The sequence below is a fragment of the Equus caballus genome, chromosome X (assembly GCF_041296265.1).
Source record: "Equus caballus isolate H_3958 breed thoroughbred chromosome X, TB-T2T, whole genome shotgun sequence".
NCBI lineage: Eukaryota > Metazoa > Chordata > Mammalia > Perissodactyla > Equidae > Equus > Equus caballus.
This window is the reverse complement of record NC_091715.1, coordinates 40,439,331-40,456,778: the sequence shown is the minus strand read 5'-3', so window position 1 is coordinate 40,456,778 and position 17,448 is coordinate 40,439,331. Positions and strand designations below refer to the sequence as shown.

Sequence of the window (17,448 nt, the reverse complement as noted above, 5' to 3'; positions counted from 1 at the left end):
AATCACAAATCAGAGGCCTGTCGTTCTTGCCCCACTCAGCCCTCCACACCCCACAGTGGCCTCACTTACCTTCCTTCTGTGCCCGTCTCTGCTCCTACTGTCCCCTCTCCCAAGAGCGCTGCTTCTGCTTCCTCCATCTAATGAACTTTCGCTCCCCTTTCACCCTTCCTTTGAAGTCTCACCTCCAGCGGGAATTGAATTGTAACTTTTTTCCCCTGAACATGTCCGTTCATACATTCTCCTTCCATCCTGGCAGGATTTTCTCAACACCTACTGTATGCAAGGTTCTGACACACAGCATCCCTAGGAGGGAGGCAATCCCCCCAGCAGGCCCCTTTTCCTCATGTCTCAGTGTCCAGGATGGGGTCATGGGTCAGGAAAGAATATGTTTAGCTGGAAGTAACAGAAAAATCATGAAAGAATGGGAGATTATGCAAGGTAGAACTTTATTTTTTTCTCACCTACAAGTTCAAGCTGATAAGTAATCCAGGGACTCCTTTCTGCCCACCCATTTAGGGCATTGTCTGTGTCCTGGCCTGGCCCCAAGACTCTCATCCTTCAACAACTCCTGTCAGCTCTCCATTCAAAATGTTTGCCGAATCCACCCTCACCCAGCCCACTGCAGCACGGTCCTCAGTCCCCTGGACTATTGCGGTAGCCTCCCTCTCACCGGTCCCCTGCTTCCACCCTCTCTCCTACAGTCTGTTCTACACTCAGCAGCCAGAGGGATCCTGTTAAATCCTAAGACAGTTCACGTGTCTCTGCTCACAACCCTCCCTTGGTTCCCCTCTCACTCAGAGTAAAAGCCAAAGTCCTTACTGTGGGCTACAAGGTCCTGCATGGTCTAAGCCACTCAGTCCCCTCTCTGACCTCACCTCCTACCCCTCTTCCTCTTGCTCACACAACTCTAACCATACCAACCTCCTTAGTAGACCCTGAGCAAATCAGGCACCCTCCCACCTCAGGGCCTTTGCTGGTTGTTTCCTCTGGAATTACTCAGTTATCTACATGGCTCCCTTCCTTACCTCCTTCAAGTCTTTGTCAAAAGCCCCCTTTTCTGGGGACTTTCACCCACCTCTGTTTAATCCTGCCCACTCTTCCCCAGAAGCCTTCCCTGTGAGAGGATATAGTCCAGTAGAGAAAGGAGGTGGTAACCTCCACCCCTCTCTGCCCACCTGACCCCCTAGTCCTCACTCTGCAAGGGTCCTGGCTCGCAGCAGCAGCAGCATCACCCCTCCCACACCCAGGTCCCGCTCAAGTGGTCTCCTGGGACTCGTTGGGCCACACCTCTCACTCAGTTTTCCTCCTACTTCCCTGGCCACTCCTCTCATGGAGCAAGTGACAGTAAGGGAGAGATGGTCTGGGGAGGGTGTAAGGAGGATGCAGCCCACAACTCTGACCCTAAAAGAGAAAAGCAGCCCCCTCTCTCAGGAGGGGACAGGTCCTAGGGCAGGGAATGAGGCCTCAGCTTCTTCAACTGGCCTGGTTTATAGTTACACAGGAGGTGTAGGGAATGTTCAGACCCAAGTTCACAGGGAGTAAGGGGTCATTCACCTTGGGGACATCTCCAAAGTTGGTTTCCCAGGACTCCTTCCTGACAAGCTTGTTCCTCGCCCCTTCTCGCTCCCAACCACATGCCGCAACATCTGTTAAGCCCTGCTGTACACAGGGGCCCTGCAAGCCTCCAGCCTGAGGACTTCATCCCACCTTGTGCCTCCCCTGGCTGCCTGGCACTCACAGAGCATTTTTGGGTCTCCGACATGTCCCACCAACTCAGAAGCCTCAACGAGCAAAAGTTTTGTTTTGAACTAATGGTAGGGAGGGTTGGTTTTTTTTTTTAAATTGTTGTTGTTGGCTGATTTTTTTTTAGGTCTTTTTTTTTCTATTCACCTTTTTTTTTTTTCTTTTTTTTCTTGTCTTCACAAAGCCAGGCCATCAGGCCCTCTCTGGGCTCTTCCAGAAAGGTAAGTCTGACTTGAGGAAAGAGGCTCTCCTTTTTTTGAGGGCTTGGGAGGTGGGGGGAGGAAAAAGGCAAAGGAGTGAAGGGGTGGGTCTTGGCTACTAAGTTTGTATCATGTGAATAAATAGCCGTTTCCAATTTCTCTTCCCTAGGCCTGAAGCCAGTCTTGCAGAGGGGTCGGACTGGACCCTGGATGACAGAACCCTGGGCCATGCAGAGCACTGGGGAGCCAGACCCTGAGAGTCTCGACCGTGGCCTGTCAGGAGAAGCCCCTGGGGGCTAGTCTCCTCTGTTGACCATTGGTTGGAGGGGGTGCCCGCTGAGGAGAGGAAATGCAATCGCTAATTCTTGGACAACCTTAAAACCTCACAAGCTTCAAGCCCCCAGAAGAATCTCCAAATCTCAGAACCTCCCTGTCATTGCATCCTAGAATTTAAAACCTGAGAACACTGGGCTCAGGGAAACTTGGGGGTTTCAAAGCCCGGTGCCAAGGAAGGCAGGCCCCCCACTCGCCAGCTCTGTGATCTTGGGCAAGTTGCTCGACTACTTTGTGCCTCTGTTTTCCCATCTGTATGACGGCCACGATGACAAGATGGACCTCACGGGGCTGTGGTGAGGATTGAACGTGATCGTTTGTGAGAAGCATCCAGCACTGCGTCTGACACGTGGAAAATTTGAGATAAATAGCAGCTACAGGGATGATGGCAGATATTTGGAAACTGGGATTTTTTGAAGTAGAAAACTGCAAAGGCTGAGGGCCTCAGAAGCATCAGGCCATGGTGCCCCTGACTCTGAGAGCGTTGGGATCCTAGTGGGCCTCTGGGCTTCATGAGGATGGAAGCATTAATACTGGGGACCTGGTTGGGACCTTCCCTGTAGGGTGGTCTTGGGGTTAGCGCTCTCAGGCCCTAAGACATGATGAGGTGAAACTTTTCTCCCTCAGTGCTGTTCAGTGGATTCTGGGAGCCAGTGATTCACAGACCTCGATTCTGTGAATTGGGGTGGGGGGAGGCACTCCCTGCTTTTTTCTGCATGAAGTAACTTCCCTGCCCCTCACCCTCTGTGGGAAGATGTGTTGCAAGAGTGTCCAGAGCTCCCCTTCCCTGGCCAGTAAGAGCCGTGATGACCATATCAATTCCACCTAAGGGGAAACTGAGGCATGGCGCAGGGCAAAGCCACTGGAAACTCAACCCTATTCCTTGTCTTTCCCTGGTATTTCTCATCCACGCATAGGGCCTCAGTGCTGCTCTTTCTTTCCCCAGAGACCCGCAAATATCCTCTCCCTCACAGAGTGGTCTCTGCCTGCCTGGGACGCCCCTGTGATTTATTTAAGTTCTTTTCCCTTGTTTTTTTTTTTTTTTTTTTCCTAACTCTACACACTTTTGTTTAAAAACCTGTGGTTTCTCATGAACCTGTTATCTCATTGATACCTCTCACCTCTGTGGTGAGGGGAAGAAATCATATTTTCAGATGACTCGTAAAGGGCAAAGAAAAAACCCAAAATTTCAAAATTTCCGTTTAAGTCTCATAATCAAGAAGAGGAGAAACAGAGCAAGAGCGAGAGAGAGAGAGAGAGAGAGAACTATGAGAACCCCCCCCACCCCGTGATTATCAGCGCACACACTGATCGAAAAAAAAAATTGGATTATTAGAAGAGAGAGGTCTGTGGCTTCCACACCGTGGTTTTTCTTCTCGGTATAAAAGCAAAGTTGTTTTTGATATGTGACAGTTTCCCACAAGCCAGGCTGATCCTTTTCTGTCAGTCCACTTCACGAAGGTGAGTGTCCCCGCTCTCCCCCACCAGATGCAGGTCCAATGGAAGAGATGGCAGTGAGGTAGGCACTGGAGGGTCAGGGGCCCTCCGGTACAGTCCAGGCGCACGCAGCTACTGTGGTCCCGGTCAGGTAAGGTGTCTTTTATAATAATAATAATAAATGCCAGAAGACTGACAGGTAAAGTACTTAATCAATGCTTGGGCGGAGGCAAAGTTAAATAAATTGATTGAGATGTAGATGGGTAGGATTTTTAAAATAGGTCAACTTCCAGTCTTTATGAATTTCAGAGCTTTGAACAACTTGAAACACTGCCCAGGAGTAACTGGAAATTTCAACTACATCTCTCGCATCTCTTCATCTCTTCTCCCTCAATATCTCCCATTCTCTCTGCTTCTGCGCGCCCTGTCTCAGTCCTTCCATGTTTCTCTGCCCCTCTCTTTCCTTGTCTGTTTCCCTGGCACTCAGACTCAATCCTCTGTCTTTCTCTGTCTCCTCCACCTTGACCAAACACTGTTTATCTCCTTTCCCCGTCTTTCTCTCACCGTCTCTCCTGCTCTCGTCTTGCCTTCCCCTCCTGCCTTCTCATCCAGCATCCAGCACAGAGCTTTATACACAGTTGGAGCTTAATAATAGTGTGTTCAGTAACGTCAATGAGGACATTTACATTTTGCAAGACTGAGCATCAATTCTGTTTGCTCTGATCGGAGGAGGACTGTGAGCTGTTGGGTCAGGCTGAACGCTTAACTGAATTTGTACTTGCACCGCATAAGAGACCCTTCTGGGGGCACGTCATGCGTTTGTCAGTCGTGATTTAGCTGTGTGATCCTACCCCCAGGACCTCATGTGTGTGTGTGTGTGTGTGGCCAGAGTCCACATCCAGGACCAGAGCGGGCTGTTCAGGACTAGGGCGAGCTTGTCTCTGTAGGCTTAGCAAGTGCTCTTAGTATTTTTTTTAACCAGATTAGAATCATGCTATCTGTTGATTTTGTTTCTGCTTTATTCAATTAATAGGAGCATGTTTGTAGATCACTAAAAATTGTTTCAACATATGATCATTCATGGCTGTCAAGACTCCTCACAGTGGCATGAACCATGATTGGTTCGAACCAAGTGCCGATTATTGGATATTCGGGTCGTTTCTAGTTTTTCCCCGTAATCATCCCTGCTTTGTTCCTTGGACTCCTGAAAATGGAGTTGCTGGGGCAAAGGGTATGTGCATTTTTAAGGTTTCTGACCCTCTCTGCAAATTGCTCTTCCAAAAGGTTGTCCTGTTTTATGCTCCTTCTACTCAAGCTAACCCTGGGTGGGTATTATCATTTTTTAATCCCTTCTCAACATAACAGGTAAGAAAAAAATATTACATTGTGGAAACTTGAATTCTTTGATTACTTATATTGTTTATTGACCATATGTGCTTTTTTTTAGTTGTCTGATCATGTCCTTAGTCCTAATAAGGTGTTCATATTTTTTCTTATTGATTTGTCACAGCTCTTTATTTAGAAAAGATATTAACCTTCCATCAGCCATACATATATAGCAAATATTTTCCCCCAATTCATCATTTGCTTTTTGTATTTGTTTACGGTGTTTTGTGATGCTTATGATGTTTTTATATAGTCAAATAGGTTAGTCTTTTCTTCTGTGGTTACTGTCTCTGGTTTTGTGCTTAGAAAGTCTTTTCCCACTTGAAAATGAGATAAATGTTCACCCCTGTTGGCTTCTGATCTCTTTTATGGCTTCATTTTTTCCATTTAGTGTAGAGGTTAAGAGTGTGGGTACTGGAGCCAGACTGTCTGGGACAAACCCAGCCTACCCCAAGCCATCTGTGTGATTTTTAGCCAGGCATTTAACCTCTCTGTACCTCCATTTCCTCATATGTACTGTGATGCTTATAATAGTACCTACTTCAAAGGGTGGTTATAAGGATTAAATCTATTAACCATGTTAAGTGCTTAGCATAGGGCCTGGCATACAATAAACCCAAGATCAGTATTAGATATTATTATTTATCTCTTTAATAGATCTGAAATTTATTTTAAGGTATATGATGATGGTGACATTTCGAACTGGGCAGGGAGGGGTTGGTGGGAAAATGGACTGATTATTCATTCAATAACTTTATTTTTCCCTTAATTATCCCAGAAACATTTGTTTAACACTCTATCCTCCACCATCCCCCAGTTTGAAATGCCACATTCATCACAAACGCGATTGAGCTTTCTATTCTGCTCTGTCCCTCAGTGTCTGTTCTCGTACCAGGGCCACACTGCTTGGCTGATTGTTGCTTTGCAATACAATGTAGTGCCCGTCTGCCAGCCAGCCGGCTGAGGCCCCAGGCATCTTGCCCTTTGTCGTTCCTCGTTATTTCAGGCAGCATCAGTTCTTCCAGCCAAAGACCATCGACTATTCTTATTTGGGGCCTCTCTGTCTCTCTGTCTCTCTCTGTCTCTCCCCCACCCTCCTCTCTACTTGTGGTGTTGTTTCTGTCTCTCTTGTTCTTTCTCTGTTTCCCTCATCTCTGTCTCCCACTTTGTGTGTACTTCTATGACTTTCTGCTCCTATGAGTCCCTCTCCACCGCTCCCCCGTTACTCTGTCTCTCCTTCTCTCAGCGTCTCTCTCATTCTCTTTGTCACTCTGTGTGTCTATCTCTGTCCCACCTCATGTCTATCCCATCCCTGTCTCTCTTGTTCTCTGTGTCTCTCTGTTCCCCTATGTCTATCTCTCTCTATTTCTGTCTCTCTTTGACTCTATGTATCCCTGTCTCTCAGCCAGTCCCCTGGATAGAGGGGCAGTTGTCAACTTGAAGCCCTGCAGACATCTAACAACTCACCCAGACGCAGAGCCGAAGGGCCCTGGCCCTCATCTACTCCACACCTCTCCCCTCCCCAGCGTACAAAGGGGCAAACTGAGGCCCAGAGATGGATGTGAGGGCCTCTCCCAAGGCCTCACAGAGATACAGTGGCAGAGTTGAGACCCAAGCTCAGACCTGAGGATTCTTGGTGGGACCCTGGCTCTGTCTCTCTCCCTGTTGTGGGCCTCAGTTTATGCCTCAGGCCCCATGAGGGAGGCTTCTGCCTTCTCACAGGTTGGACCCTCACTCGGGCAGGAGGATCCACGGTCATGGTGTGCAGCCCAGCCTCACAAGAGCTAGGCTGGGTGCGGTCCCAGGGCCCCATGGGTTAGGAGGCCTCGTGGGCAGAGGGCAGTGATACTGGAGGGACATAAGTCAGTCAGTCTGGCTGTGGGTCTGGCTGTGGACAGAGCTCAGCTGTGTCCCCAGAGCTGGCATTGGTCCCTGAAAACCTCTATCCCAGGGCCCCTCCAGAGAGCCTGGTGGTGGGCTCTCTACCGGCAAAAGCCAGGGCTTTTCCTGCTCCCTGCCACGAGGCCCTAGCTGAAGGCACGCCAGCCTCTACCTCCCCGTGCTTCCCTCCCCATCTCTGGCGGAGTGGCTGTGAGTTTGGGAATATTGTCCCAGAATAGACAGGGAGACCGAGGCCCTGCAGGTGTCCATTTGCCGATCACTAGCGTTTTGCTAAGTGTCTCATGTGCATTAACTTTGGAAGATGGGTACCATTACAATCCCAATGCACAAATGAGCCTGAGGAGAGTTGCAGCTAGTGAGTGGCAGAGCCTGCCCCCAGGGTGGAGAAAGTAGAAGGGTTCTGACCCTCCTGCCTTCACAGAACTTATGAGGAAGGCTGAGGGCAGGCTTGCTGCAATTCCAGGCCTGGTAGGCACGAGGCACTATGAGTAGTGAGCCTCCAGTCCTTCAGGGAGTTCCAGTGAGTTTGGACACCAGGGACATTGGCCTTCACTAGTGAGAAGTTGGACCCACGGGCCCCACAGAATCTGTGGGTTTGAGATTCTGGGATCCTTTGAATCTAAGAAATAACGTTCTATGATTCTGAGCTTCTGGCCTAGTACAATTTGAAGACCCTGAGGGTCCCAGTATCTGTGGGGTCTGCATGGCACTCCCTAAGCATCAAACCTTGGGTATCTCCATGGCCCAAGAAGGGCCAGGTCTACAGGGCCCAGGGCTTGTCATGGTGGCCAGATGGACGTCACTCACCACATCCGCCAGCACCCACATCACCCCACCTGGGCCAAGCTGGCTGCAGGACGGGCCAGCCAATTCTCGGAACGAAACCTGTGGGGTGGGGTGTCTGCCCCTTTCTCTTCCTCCTTGGTGCCGATGAAGCCCAGCGCATCCGGCCGCCATGACGTCAATGGCGGAAAAATCTGGGGAAGTCGGGGGCTGTGACAACAGGGCCCAGATGCAGACCCCGATAGGAAAACACAATCTGTGTCCCAGAAACATCCTCCATGCAGCTTCTGAGAAACAGTCAGAAAGGGACGCCCCAACAGACAGTGCAGGAAGCCGGCTGCCCAGCCCAGCCCTCCAGGTACCCCACCACCAGACAGACCATATCCACGTCCCCTTTCTGAGAATGTATCTGTGCTTCCCTGAGTCAGGCTGTTCCAGATGTGTTTGGGGAGGACGTTTCTTATAAGCTCTCGCCAAGTGTCCAGGCAGCTTCAGAAGTGACCACAGGCCAGACATGTGGGCCAGGCTACAGTGATGGAAAACATCCACTCACTCACCCAAATCCATCTTACTTTACTCAGACCTCTGTAACAAAGTGCCACAAACCAGGGGGTTTAAACAACAGAAATTTATTGTCTCACAGTTCTGGAGGCCAGAAGTCCTAGATCAAGATGTCAGCAGGGCTGGTTTCTTCTAGTGCCACGAGAGAGAATCTGTCCGTGCCTCTCCTAGCTTCTGATGGTTTGCTGGCAATCGGACGTTCCTTGGCTTGTAGAAGCATCACCCCGGTCTCTACCTTCATTCATTCACTCACCTCCTCACAGTCACCGACATTCTCTCAGGCCCTTGTTCTAAGCCTCCATAGATGCGGGCTCCCCCCCGAGAGACTGAGGTTAATACCTGGATTCTCACACCCTCCTCCCTCAGCACCACAGCTCTGACAACCCCATGAGCTGCCAGCAAAGAAAGGAAGGAGCGTTGATCCCCCAGAACCCTCCTTGTGCTCCCCCAGGCTGCTATCAGCAGCTGTGTGTCCAACTCAGTGCAGTGGGGTGAGGTGGGGTGGGGAGTTACGCGCGCGCGCGCACACACACACAGCCCCATAGCAGATGGCTTGTGAAATGTGCACACACGCACGCTTTCTGGGGAAAGAAGTGGAGCTCTCAAGTCACCATGGGACTGTGCAGCTGGATGTTCCCTTCAATAAAATGGAGGTTGGATTAGGCAGTACCTTCCATCTCTAGCTGGGGATTACAGGATTCGGAGAAAGCGAAGCCCTGCCCAATGGGGAGTGTAAGGTTCTGGGGCTCAGCAGAGGGGCCTGGAGCCATTATGGAGGGCTGTCTGGATAGGGGAAGAGGAAGAGCAGGCATTCCAGGCAGGGCAAATAGCATGAGCAAATAGCATGAGTCAGGCCTGGGGAGCAGAGATTGGGGTGAACTCTGGTGTAGGCTGAGTCGAGGAGCTCCCACAGGCCCTGGCTCAAGAGCCTGTCTCTCTTCCTCTCTGGCACCTGCCATGCCAGCTCTGTGCAGGGCAGGAGCCCAGCAATGAGCAGACCCTGCCCCCATCTGAGCTCCCGACTCCTGCACTCAGCTGCCCACTTGGCATTTCCAACCGCATGTTTAACACCAGACTCTTCATGTCCCTCTGCATGTGGATCATCACGCCCAACTCTGCTCCCCCCATCTCCCCCATCTCAGGTAATGTCAGCTCTGTCCTTCCAGCTGTTCAGGCTAATACCCAAAAGTCACCTTGACCCTCCCTCTCTCACCCCCCACATCCAAGCTGCCAGCAAATTCTCCTCCACCTTCAAAACACTCAGAATCCACCCGCTTCTCACCACCTCCACTGCCGCCATCCTGGTCTGTGCCACCACCGTCGCTTGCCTGGACTGTTGCGTAGTGTCCTCACTAGTACCCCAGCTCCTGCCCTCGCCCTCCTAGAGTCTGTCCTGCTCACGGCAGCCCAAGGGAACTTTTGAGTCCATGCCCCTCTCCACTCCCAGATATGCCCAAGTCACTGAGGTAAAAGACTGCCACCAGGAGAGTCAGAGACCAGCCCCAGCAGAATCAGCAAAGGTTGTGTGGCCCGTGCAGGGTACAGGGAGGACCAGATGGCTGAGGCTTGGAGACAAGCCTCAAGTGGTGGGGGAGAAGAGCTGAGACCCGCTCTGGCTGAGGCCGTGCACACCACCCTGAATTCCCGACTGCCCTCATGGAGGACACATCCCACTAGGGCTGGACCCGCATGCGCAGGCAAGCCATGTGCTGGACCCGTGCACGTCTCCACGTGGGGCATGCATGGAGAAACACGCATCCCTGTATTCCTGACACCAATGTGTGTGTGTGCAGGACTCGAGCTGGGGGTCCAGCTGTGGGGCCCTTTGGGACATGCCCCAGCCAATGCCTGCTCTGATCAGAGGGGGTATCCAAGTGGTTGAGTATTTCTCACCCCTCCCCCAGCACATGTGTAACTCCTTCCCCTTATGTCCCCACAGCCTGCCCTCGGACAAGGACCCAATGCCCAACTCCAGGCCAGCCAAGCCCTCAGCCCCTTCCTTGGCGCTCGGCCCATCCCCAGGAACTTCGCCCAGCTGGAGAGCTGCACCAAAGGCCTCGGACCTGCTGGGGGCCAAGGGCCCAGGGGCAGCCTTCCAGGGTCGGGACCTCCGAGGTGGGGCCCATGCCTCCTCCTCCTTGAACCCTGTGCCACCATCGCAGCTGCAGGTGAGGCCCAGGGCCCAGGATGGGGCAGGCAGGGTGGGGTACCTGGGCCTACAGGTGCCGACCTTTACTGTGGCACTGGGCGGGGGGCCCGGCTGGGGCACAGGAAGTGGTTTTCTGGGTCCCAGGCAAGTCTGTGACTTATGCAGATGTCACAGGGCCAAGAAAGTCCCCACTTAGCAGGTCTCAGAGATTCGAGGCTCTCCTCGACCTCCCAATCCCTGTCTCAGGAGAGGAGACCCTTTCATGGTCCCGCGGGCACGGCCATGTGTCCCCATCCCCATGTGACAGAGGAGAGGACTGGGGCCCAAGGAGGTGAGGTGACAGGGTTGAGGCCAGCTCTGCCACATACTAGCTGTTTAATCTTGAAAAAATCAGTCGATCTCTCTGAGCCTCAGTTTCCACATATGTAAAATGAGGATAGTCATAGTACCTGCCACATGGGGTTGTGGTGAGGAGTGGATGAATTAGCCATGTAGAACAGTGAGGAGGAAGATGGCATCTCACCTGCCTGCCTTCTCCCCCCAGCTGCCCACAGTGCCTCTAGTCATGGTGGCACCCTCCGGAGCACGGCTGGGTCCCTCACCCCACTTGCAGGCACTCCTCCAGGACAGGCCACACTTCATGCACCAGGTACTGACCCTGAATGGGCAGGGAGGATGGAGCAGATGGGAGAACTGGTGAGGGGGGCCAGGCTGAACCATGGCCCACATGTGCCCCCAGCTCTCAACGGTGGACACCCATGCCCGGACCCCAGTGCTGCAGGTGCGCCCACTGGACAGCCCAGCTATGATCAGCCTTCCACCACCCACTGCTGCCACCGGGGTCTTCTCCCTCAAGGCCCGGCCCGGCCTGCCACCTGGTAACACCACACCCCGCAGCTCCACAGAACCCCAGAGCCCCGAGTCCTTGCACGGGAGCAGTGTAGGCTGCTGAATCGTGGCCCTCAGGAGGTCAGAGGCGTCAGTTCTTATCATCTTGGAAACTCCAACCTCCAAAAAATGTCAGGCTCAGAACCTTAAAGATGCAGAATGTCAAACTCACAGAACTGCAGATCTTTGCAAAGTTAGTCAAAATGTCAGCACTAACAAATGGCAGTCTTTGAACTGCTCCACCAGAAGCCTTGGATGTTAGGGACAACAGAGCCCCCTGGGAGTCAGGGCCTGCGAGGCTCACGGGGGTGGGAAACTAAAAAGGATAGGCCTTGTGAACTGAGCTCCAGAGCCTGGCCCACAGTCCCCAGAAGTGCCCTGTCCCCACCTGCAGGGATCAACGTGGCCAGTGTGGAATGGGTGTCCAGGGAACCAGCACTGCTCTGCACCTTCCCAAGCCCCAGTGCACCCAGGAAAGACAGGTGAGCGGGCAGGGCTGGGAAGGACTCCCACCCTGCCATCCCCGCCCCTGACACCCTCTGTCCCCCCAGCACCCTTTCGACCATGCCCCAGGGCTCTTACTCACTGCTGGCAAATGGCGTCTGCAAGTGGCCTGGATGCGAGAAGGTCTTCGAGGAGCCAGAGGACTTCCTCAAGTGAGTGGGCTAAGCCCATTCCAGTCTGGGGGAGTCCCCAGTTTGTGGGAGATCTGGGGTGCAGGTCTCCACTCAGGCCTCATTCCGATAGGTAGTAAAATGAAAGAGGCAAAAGCTGAGACTGCAGGTTCAAATCCCTGCTCTATCACTCACCGGCTGTGTGACCTCAGGCAAGTTACTTAGCTTCTCTGGTCCTCGGTTTACTCATCTGTATACTGGGGCATAATAATAGAGGTGTACTATTATTTACCTCCATTTTACAGACAAAGAAACTGGGGCCAAAGAGGCTAAGTGTCTTGATCAAGATCACCCTGTTCCTAAGCAACAGAGCTGGGATTTGAACCCAGGCAGCCAGGCTCTAGAATCCGCATTCCTAACTGCTTTGCCCTGCTACCCCTCATGCCAACACACCAGCCTGATTTTACTGATCCCCAAAGTCCCAACTCCTCACAATGGCTGTTGCTGCCTCCCCTCAGCCCCATTATACACACACACACACACACACACACACACCCCTTCTCCAACCACACCCAACTATCAGTGTCACCACCAGGCCTTTGCTCAGGCTGTCCCCTCTACCTGGAATGCCTTTCCTACCTGGCCCACTCTCAGCTCACCACCCTTCCCACAACATCTCCAACACCCTGGCCAGGCTCACGTGGCAAGCTCAGGCCTGGCACACAGTAGACGTCAAGTAGCATGTGTTGAAGGAATGACAGGTGCAAGAGGGAGACCAAGGTAGAGAGAGGGGAGGGAGGCTGAGACTCTGAGGAGGGACCTCCCAGAGGGTCAGGCCCTCCCCACTCAGAACACTGAGCCAAGAGGCCAGGCCCACCGTGGTCACCTGCTTGGAATCTTCCCCTCCTCAGGCACTGCCAGGCGGACCATCTCCTGGATGAGAAGGGCAGGGCGCAGTGTCTCCTCCAGAGGGAGGTGGTGCAGTCTCTGGAGCAGCAGGTGACATGGTGGGGGGAGATGGTGAACCTCATGTCCACCCTGTGCCAGGAGCCAAGCTCCTCCAGGATGGGGGCTGGCATAAAGGAAGGGAGGGGGCAGGGTACTCCCAGGGAAGGCCATGGCCTGGGCAAAGATGTGGCAGACAAGGCCAAGCTGAGGCCTCACTTTGTGCCTGTCTTCACAGCTGGTGCTGGAGAAGGAGAAGCTGGGCGCTATGCAGGCCCACCTGGCTGGGAAGATGGCCCTGACCAAGGCTCCGTCTGCGGTGAGCCACCCCAGGCCGGTGGGTGGCACAGACTACTGGGGGGCAGGGGAGGGGCCCTGCAGGGGGCAGGGGACCTATCCTTGCACCTAGACCTGGGAATCTGTCCCCCTCCACTTACAAACCCTCTGACCCTAAGATCCCGAAACAATGCAATTTTGACTTTTCAAAGCAATAGCAAATAGCCAAAGATACTGAATGTAGATCATGCGCCGTTGGCAGGACCAGCTACATAACTCACAGGACCCAGTGCAAAACGAAAATGCAGGCCTCAGATTTCAAGATAAGGTCCGCAGAGCATTAAACAAAGTGCAGGGCCCTGTGCGACTGCACAGGTCACACGCCCACGAAGCCGGCCTGGGGGCCAGGCACCACTGCTGAGCACTTGGCTCATGTTAACTTATTTAATCCTCGTGAGGCCACCGTGAGGTAGGTATTATTATCGCCCCCAGTTCGCAGACGAGCAAAATGGAGGCCAGGGAGGCTTCGGTGATTTTGCCAAGGTCACAGTTGGGTAGTAGAGGAGCCAAGTTCGGCCCCAGCTCATGGCCCCAGCACCGGTGCCCTCACACGCTAGTGTCCACACCCGCACTCTAATAAATATGGCTTGTGCTGCTTCATGGGATTCCACATCAGACTGGAATTGAGAGCAGGGCAACCCGGCTTTTAAAAACACTTTACTTATTTAAAATTAAAGTGGAAAGTTTAAGCCTCTGGGTCACCAGCTTCTCCCTTCTCACTCAGGCATCATCTGACAAGGGCTCCTGCCGCCTCGCAGCCACTGGCACTCCGGGCACCGCTGTCCCAGCCTGGCCCAGCCCCCAGGAGGCCCCAGATGGCCTGTTTGCTGTGCGGAGGCACCTCTGGGGCAGCCACGGAAACAGCACATTCCCGGGTAAGGCTGGTCCGTGCACTACGTCATGCCCCCCGAGCCCCTAATGGGCACTGGGAGTGAGGGGTGGACAGAAAGGAGCTCCATACTGCTCTTCCCCACCACTGCCACCCAGCCTTTGGGAACAACACATCTGCTTGCAAAAGCTTCCTCTCAGGATTTCCATGGCCTGCAAGGCCCCATTATGGTCTCAGCTGTCTCCCCTGGGGATTGGGGCTCACTTACTCTGGGCTTCAGCTATTCCATTTGGCCATCAGAAGGGAGGGAACTAGCTAAGTAATTCCCAGGGATTCTCCCTTCCTTCCCCCAGGAAAAGTGGGGTGATTCACCCGAGCTCATGAGTCTCCTACTGCCTGCAAGGCCTACGCTATTGGCTTAACAGGGATCAGGACCCTTGAGTGTCATCCTGGCTCTGCCACTTAACCAGTTACATCCCTTTGGTGTGCAAGTTACTTCACTTCTTCTAAACCTCAGGGAAAACAAGCCCCATTTTTGTGGAAGGGGTGCAGAGTAAATGATACAATTTATGTCAAGTGCTCAGCAAACAGTACCCGTGATCATGGAAACTGGTGTTAAGGGTGGGATTTCAGGCGTGCAGACAGGATGCTGTAGAGTGGAGGGCGGGGGAGGGAGCGAGGAGCTCCCGGATGGGGCCTGATTCTCCCCGCCCACCCCAGCAGAGTTCTTCCACAACATGGACTACTTCAAGTTCCACAACATGCGGCCCCCTTTCACCTATGCCACTCTCATCCGCTGGGTAAGCAGGGCAGCTCAGGATGAGGAGAAGGAAGAGAAAGAAGGGGTGGGGACCTGCCTCCCAAACTCCCACCCACCCCGCCCCCGCTGAGCACCCCCAGGGCAGGCTCCTTCATGAACAAACCCGTAGCTTCAGATGTGATCCCCCGTGCTGGCTTCACCCAAGACCTACCCTTGAACCCAAACCGAAACCACCATCCAGGCCAGTGCAAGCCAAATTCTGGCTCTAAACCCACCCCTTTCCTGAAGTCCATCTCAACCCCATACTTAACCCTCTCCCAGACCTATAAATAGCCCAAAAACGAACCTCATTTCTTCCCCTGGCCCTAAACCCACCCCAGGTATTATCCTAACTCCTTCCCCAGCCCCGACATACCCCACTATGTCAACACATCCCCCAGCGGGACTCCATCCCTAACCCCTTCCTTGTAACACCTGGCCCTTAACCTCACCCCATCCCAACTCCTTCATCTGAATCTCCCAAATGCCTTCCCAGAACCATCACTAGAGGCTGCCCGGACCTTCATCCTAGGCCTACACGATGCCACAGATTCCCCTACCAAGGCCCATCCTGACCCAAAACCTCATGGCAGCCATAATCGCTGACCCTGGATTTAACCCCATTCTTAAATCCACACAAATCCAATGGGGACTGACCCTTGGCCTCACTCCACACCTAGCCCTAGCCGTGCCCCTTAATGACTACACACAGCTAACTTCCACTTCGCCACAGCTAACTTCATTATTGACCCTGAACCTAACCACATCCTTGACACATAAAGTAGCTAGATAACTAGGCCCATCTCTGACTCCTGACCTAATGCCATCCCATCCCTCGACCCTCAACTCACCCCAGTCCATCCCTAGCCTGACCTTTAACCAATCCCTTCCCTCCCCTTGAACTCTGCCTGGTCCTTTACCCCTTCCAAATCCTTAACTTCATCCCACTCCTGGCCCTTAACTTCCCAAACCCTGAAATGTCACCCCTACAAAGAACCCCAACTCCAACTCTATCCCAGACCTGTAACCTAACTCCAGCGCCAACCCTTAACCAGACCCCACTCCAACCTCAACCCTGATCCTTTACCTAACCCCCTCCTGCCCCCATCTTCACCCCACTTCTAACCCTGTCTCTGACCCCACATCATCTCCCTCTCTCCCTTCCCCTGCCCCCACAATTCCACCCCATGTCAGATGGCCCAGGGTGGGCCACTGCCCCTCTCAGCCCAACTTTGGGAGAGCGGCTCCCCTTACCCCACACCCCCTAACCCCCAGGCCATCCTGGAGGCTCCTGAGAAGCAGCGGACACTCAACGAGATCTATCACTGGTTCACACGCATGTTCGCCTTCTTCAGAAACCACCCTGCCACCTGGAAGGTGAGCTCCTCTGGAAGTGGCAGTGGCTGGGAGGGCCTCAGATGCCACCAGGGTGCTGGGCCTGGGGCTGGGCTTGTAGGCATGTTGGGAGGGGGCAGGAGGTCGGGTTTTGGTGAGGACTGCTGACCTCAGAGCATGACTGCCCGCCCGCTCCCCCCGCCCCCGGCCGGCTGGCCCTCCCTCCACAGAATGCCATCCGCCACAACCTGAGCCTGCACAAGTGCTTCGTGCGGGTGGAGAGTGAGAAGGGGGCTGTGTGGACCGTGGATGAGTTCGAGTTCCGCAAGAAGAGGAGCCAGAGGCCCAGCAGGTGTTCCAACCCCACACCTGGCCCCTGACCTCGAAACCAAGGAAAGAAGGAAGGAAGGACAGGGGCCAAATTGGGGGATGGAAGTGGCAGGGGGCAGGGGTGATAGGCCCTGGACCTGCCCGCAGGGACCAAGAAGTGAGGTGCACACTGTCTTGCCTGCCGGGGACCCCGCTCCCCAGCTGACCACCCTCCTGGATCATATGCTCTGCACCAAGGCTGCTCAGAGGGGCCCCAGCCCTACACCCCTGGCCCAGCCTCCTGCGATGGGCTCTCCAGCCAAAATGAGCTTTCACAACCAACCACACACACAGCCTGCCTCAGTCACTCTCACAGATGATCTTGGGGCTGGAAAAGACACACAGATGGTCACAATCCTGTCGCTTGGACTCAATACAAACTCCAAAACACAAAGAGCCTGCCTTGGTACACTCAGATGACCTCAAATCTGCATAATCACACAGACAATCATGCCTGAACACAGTCTTGTCAACCTACATACCCCAAAGCACACACCCCCAGCCAGCCTCTGGGCCCACAGGTGCAGTGTCACACAGGCCATGCCCAGACACCCGTGCAGAAGCAGCCTCAGTACCTACAGGATCTCAGGTCCCAGAAAGCCATGCAGACACATACCAGTCACGCACAGTCTCACGCAGCTCCTAACACATATGCTCAGTCACACGGCCCTTGAGAACTCACCTGTGCATCTTGCACACACGCACACCCACACAGCGCCCCAGCGGGTCTCCTGAGTCCCACACGGACATGCATGGCCACACACACTGACTCACCAAAATGTACCGAGGCTCAAACGCCACCCACCCCCCGCCCCTGCCCTGTGTCCCTAGCCATGGCT

General features: G+C 53.6%; 1 protein-coding gene across 7 annotated transcripts; it reads left to right on the top strand.

Moving 5' to 3' along the window:
• The first annotated feature begins 1,817 nt into the window (after nt 1–1,817).
• FOXP3 (forkhead box P3) lies at nt 1,818–17,448 on the top strand. Of its 7 annotated transcripts, none has more exons than XM_070256598.1 (13): nt 1,818–1,964; nt 2,113–3,621; nt 10,285–10,513; nt 11,039–11,143; nt 11,234–11,372; nt 11,777–11,864; nt 11,934–12,038; nt 12,908–12,995; nt 13,180–13,260; nt 14,002–14,152; nt 14,830–14,906; nt 16,181–16,282; nt 16,471–17,362. In XM_070256598.1, the coding sequence occupies exons 3-13, from the start codon at nt 10,307–10,309 to the stop codon at nt 16,618–16,620; spliced, it is 1,293 nt and encodes a 430-aa protein (XP_070112699.1). In that variant the 5' UTR covers nt 1,818–1,964; nt 2,113–3,621; nt 10,285–10,306; the 3' UTR covers nt 16,621–17,362. The 7 variants fall into 7 exon arrangements, with proteins under 7 accessions (XP_070112699.1, XP_070112698.1, XP_023488963.1 ...); XM_070256597.1 differs by having other exon boundaries at nt 14,827–14,906; XM_023633195.2 differs by having other exon boundaries at nt 2,113–3,737.

Excerpts from the sequence above, each read along its gene's own strand:
- FOXP3 (XM_023633191.2), top strand. The coding sequence starts at position 10,178 with ATGCCCCAGCCAATGCCTGCTCTGATCAGAGGGGGTATCCAAGTGGTT. Across the intron at positions 12,039-12,907 it reads GAGCCAGAGGACTTCCTCAA|GCACTGCCAGGCGGACCATC; the intron begins GTGAGTGGGCTA and ends TCCCCTCCTCAG. Across the intron at positions 16,283-16,470 it reads ACCACCCTGCCACCTGGAAG|AATGCCATCCGCCACAACCT; the intron begins GTGAGCTCCTCT and ends CTCCCTCCACAG.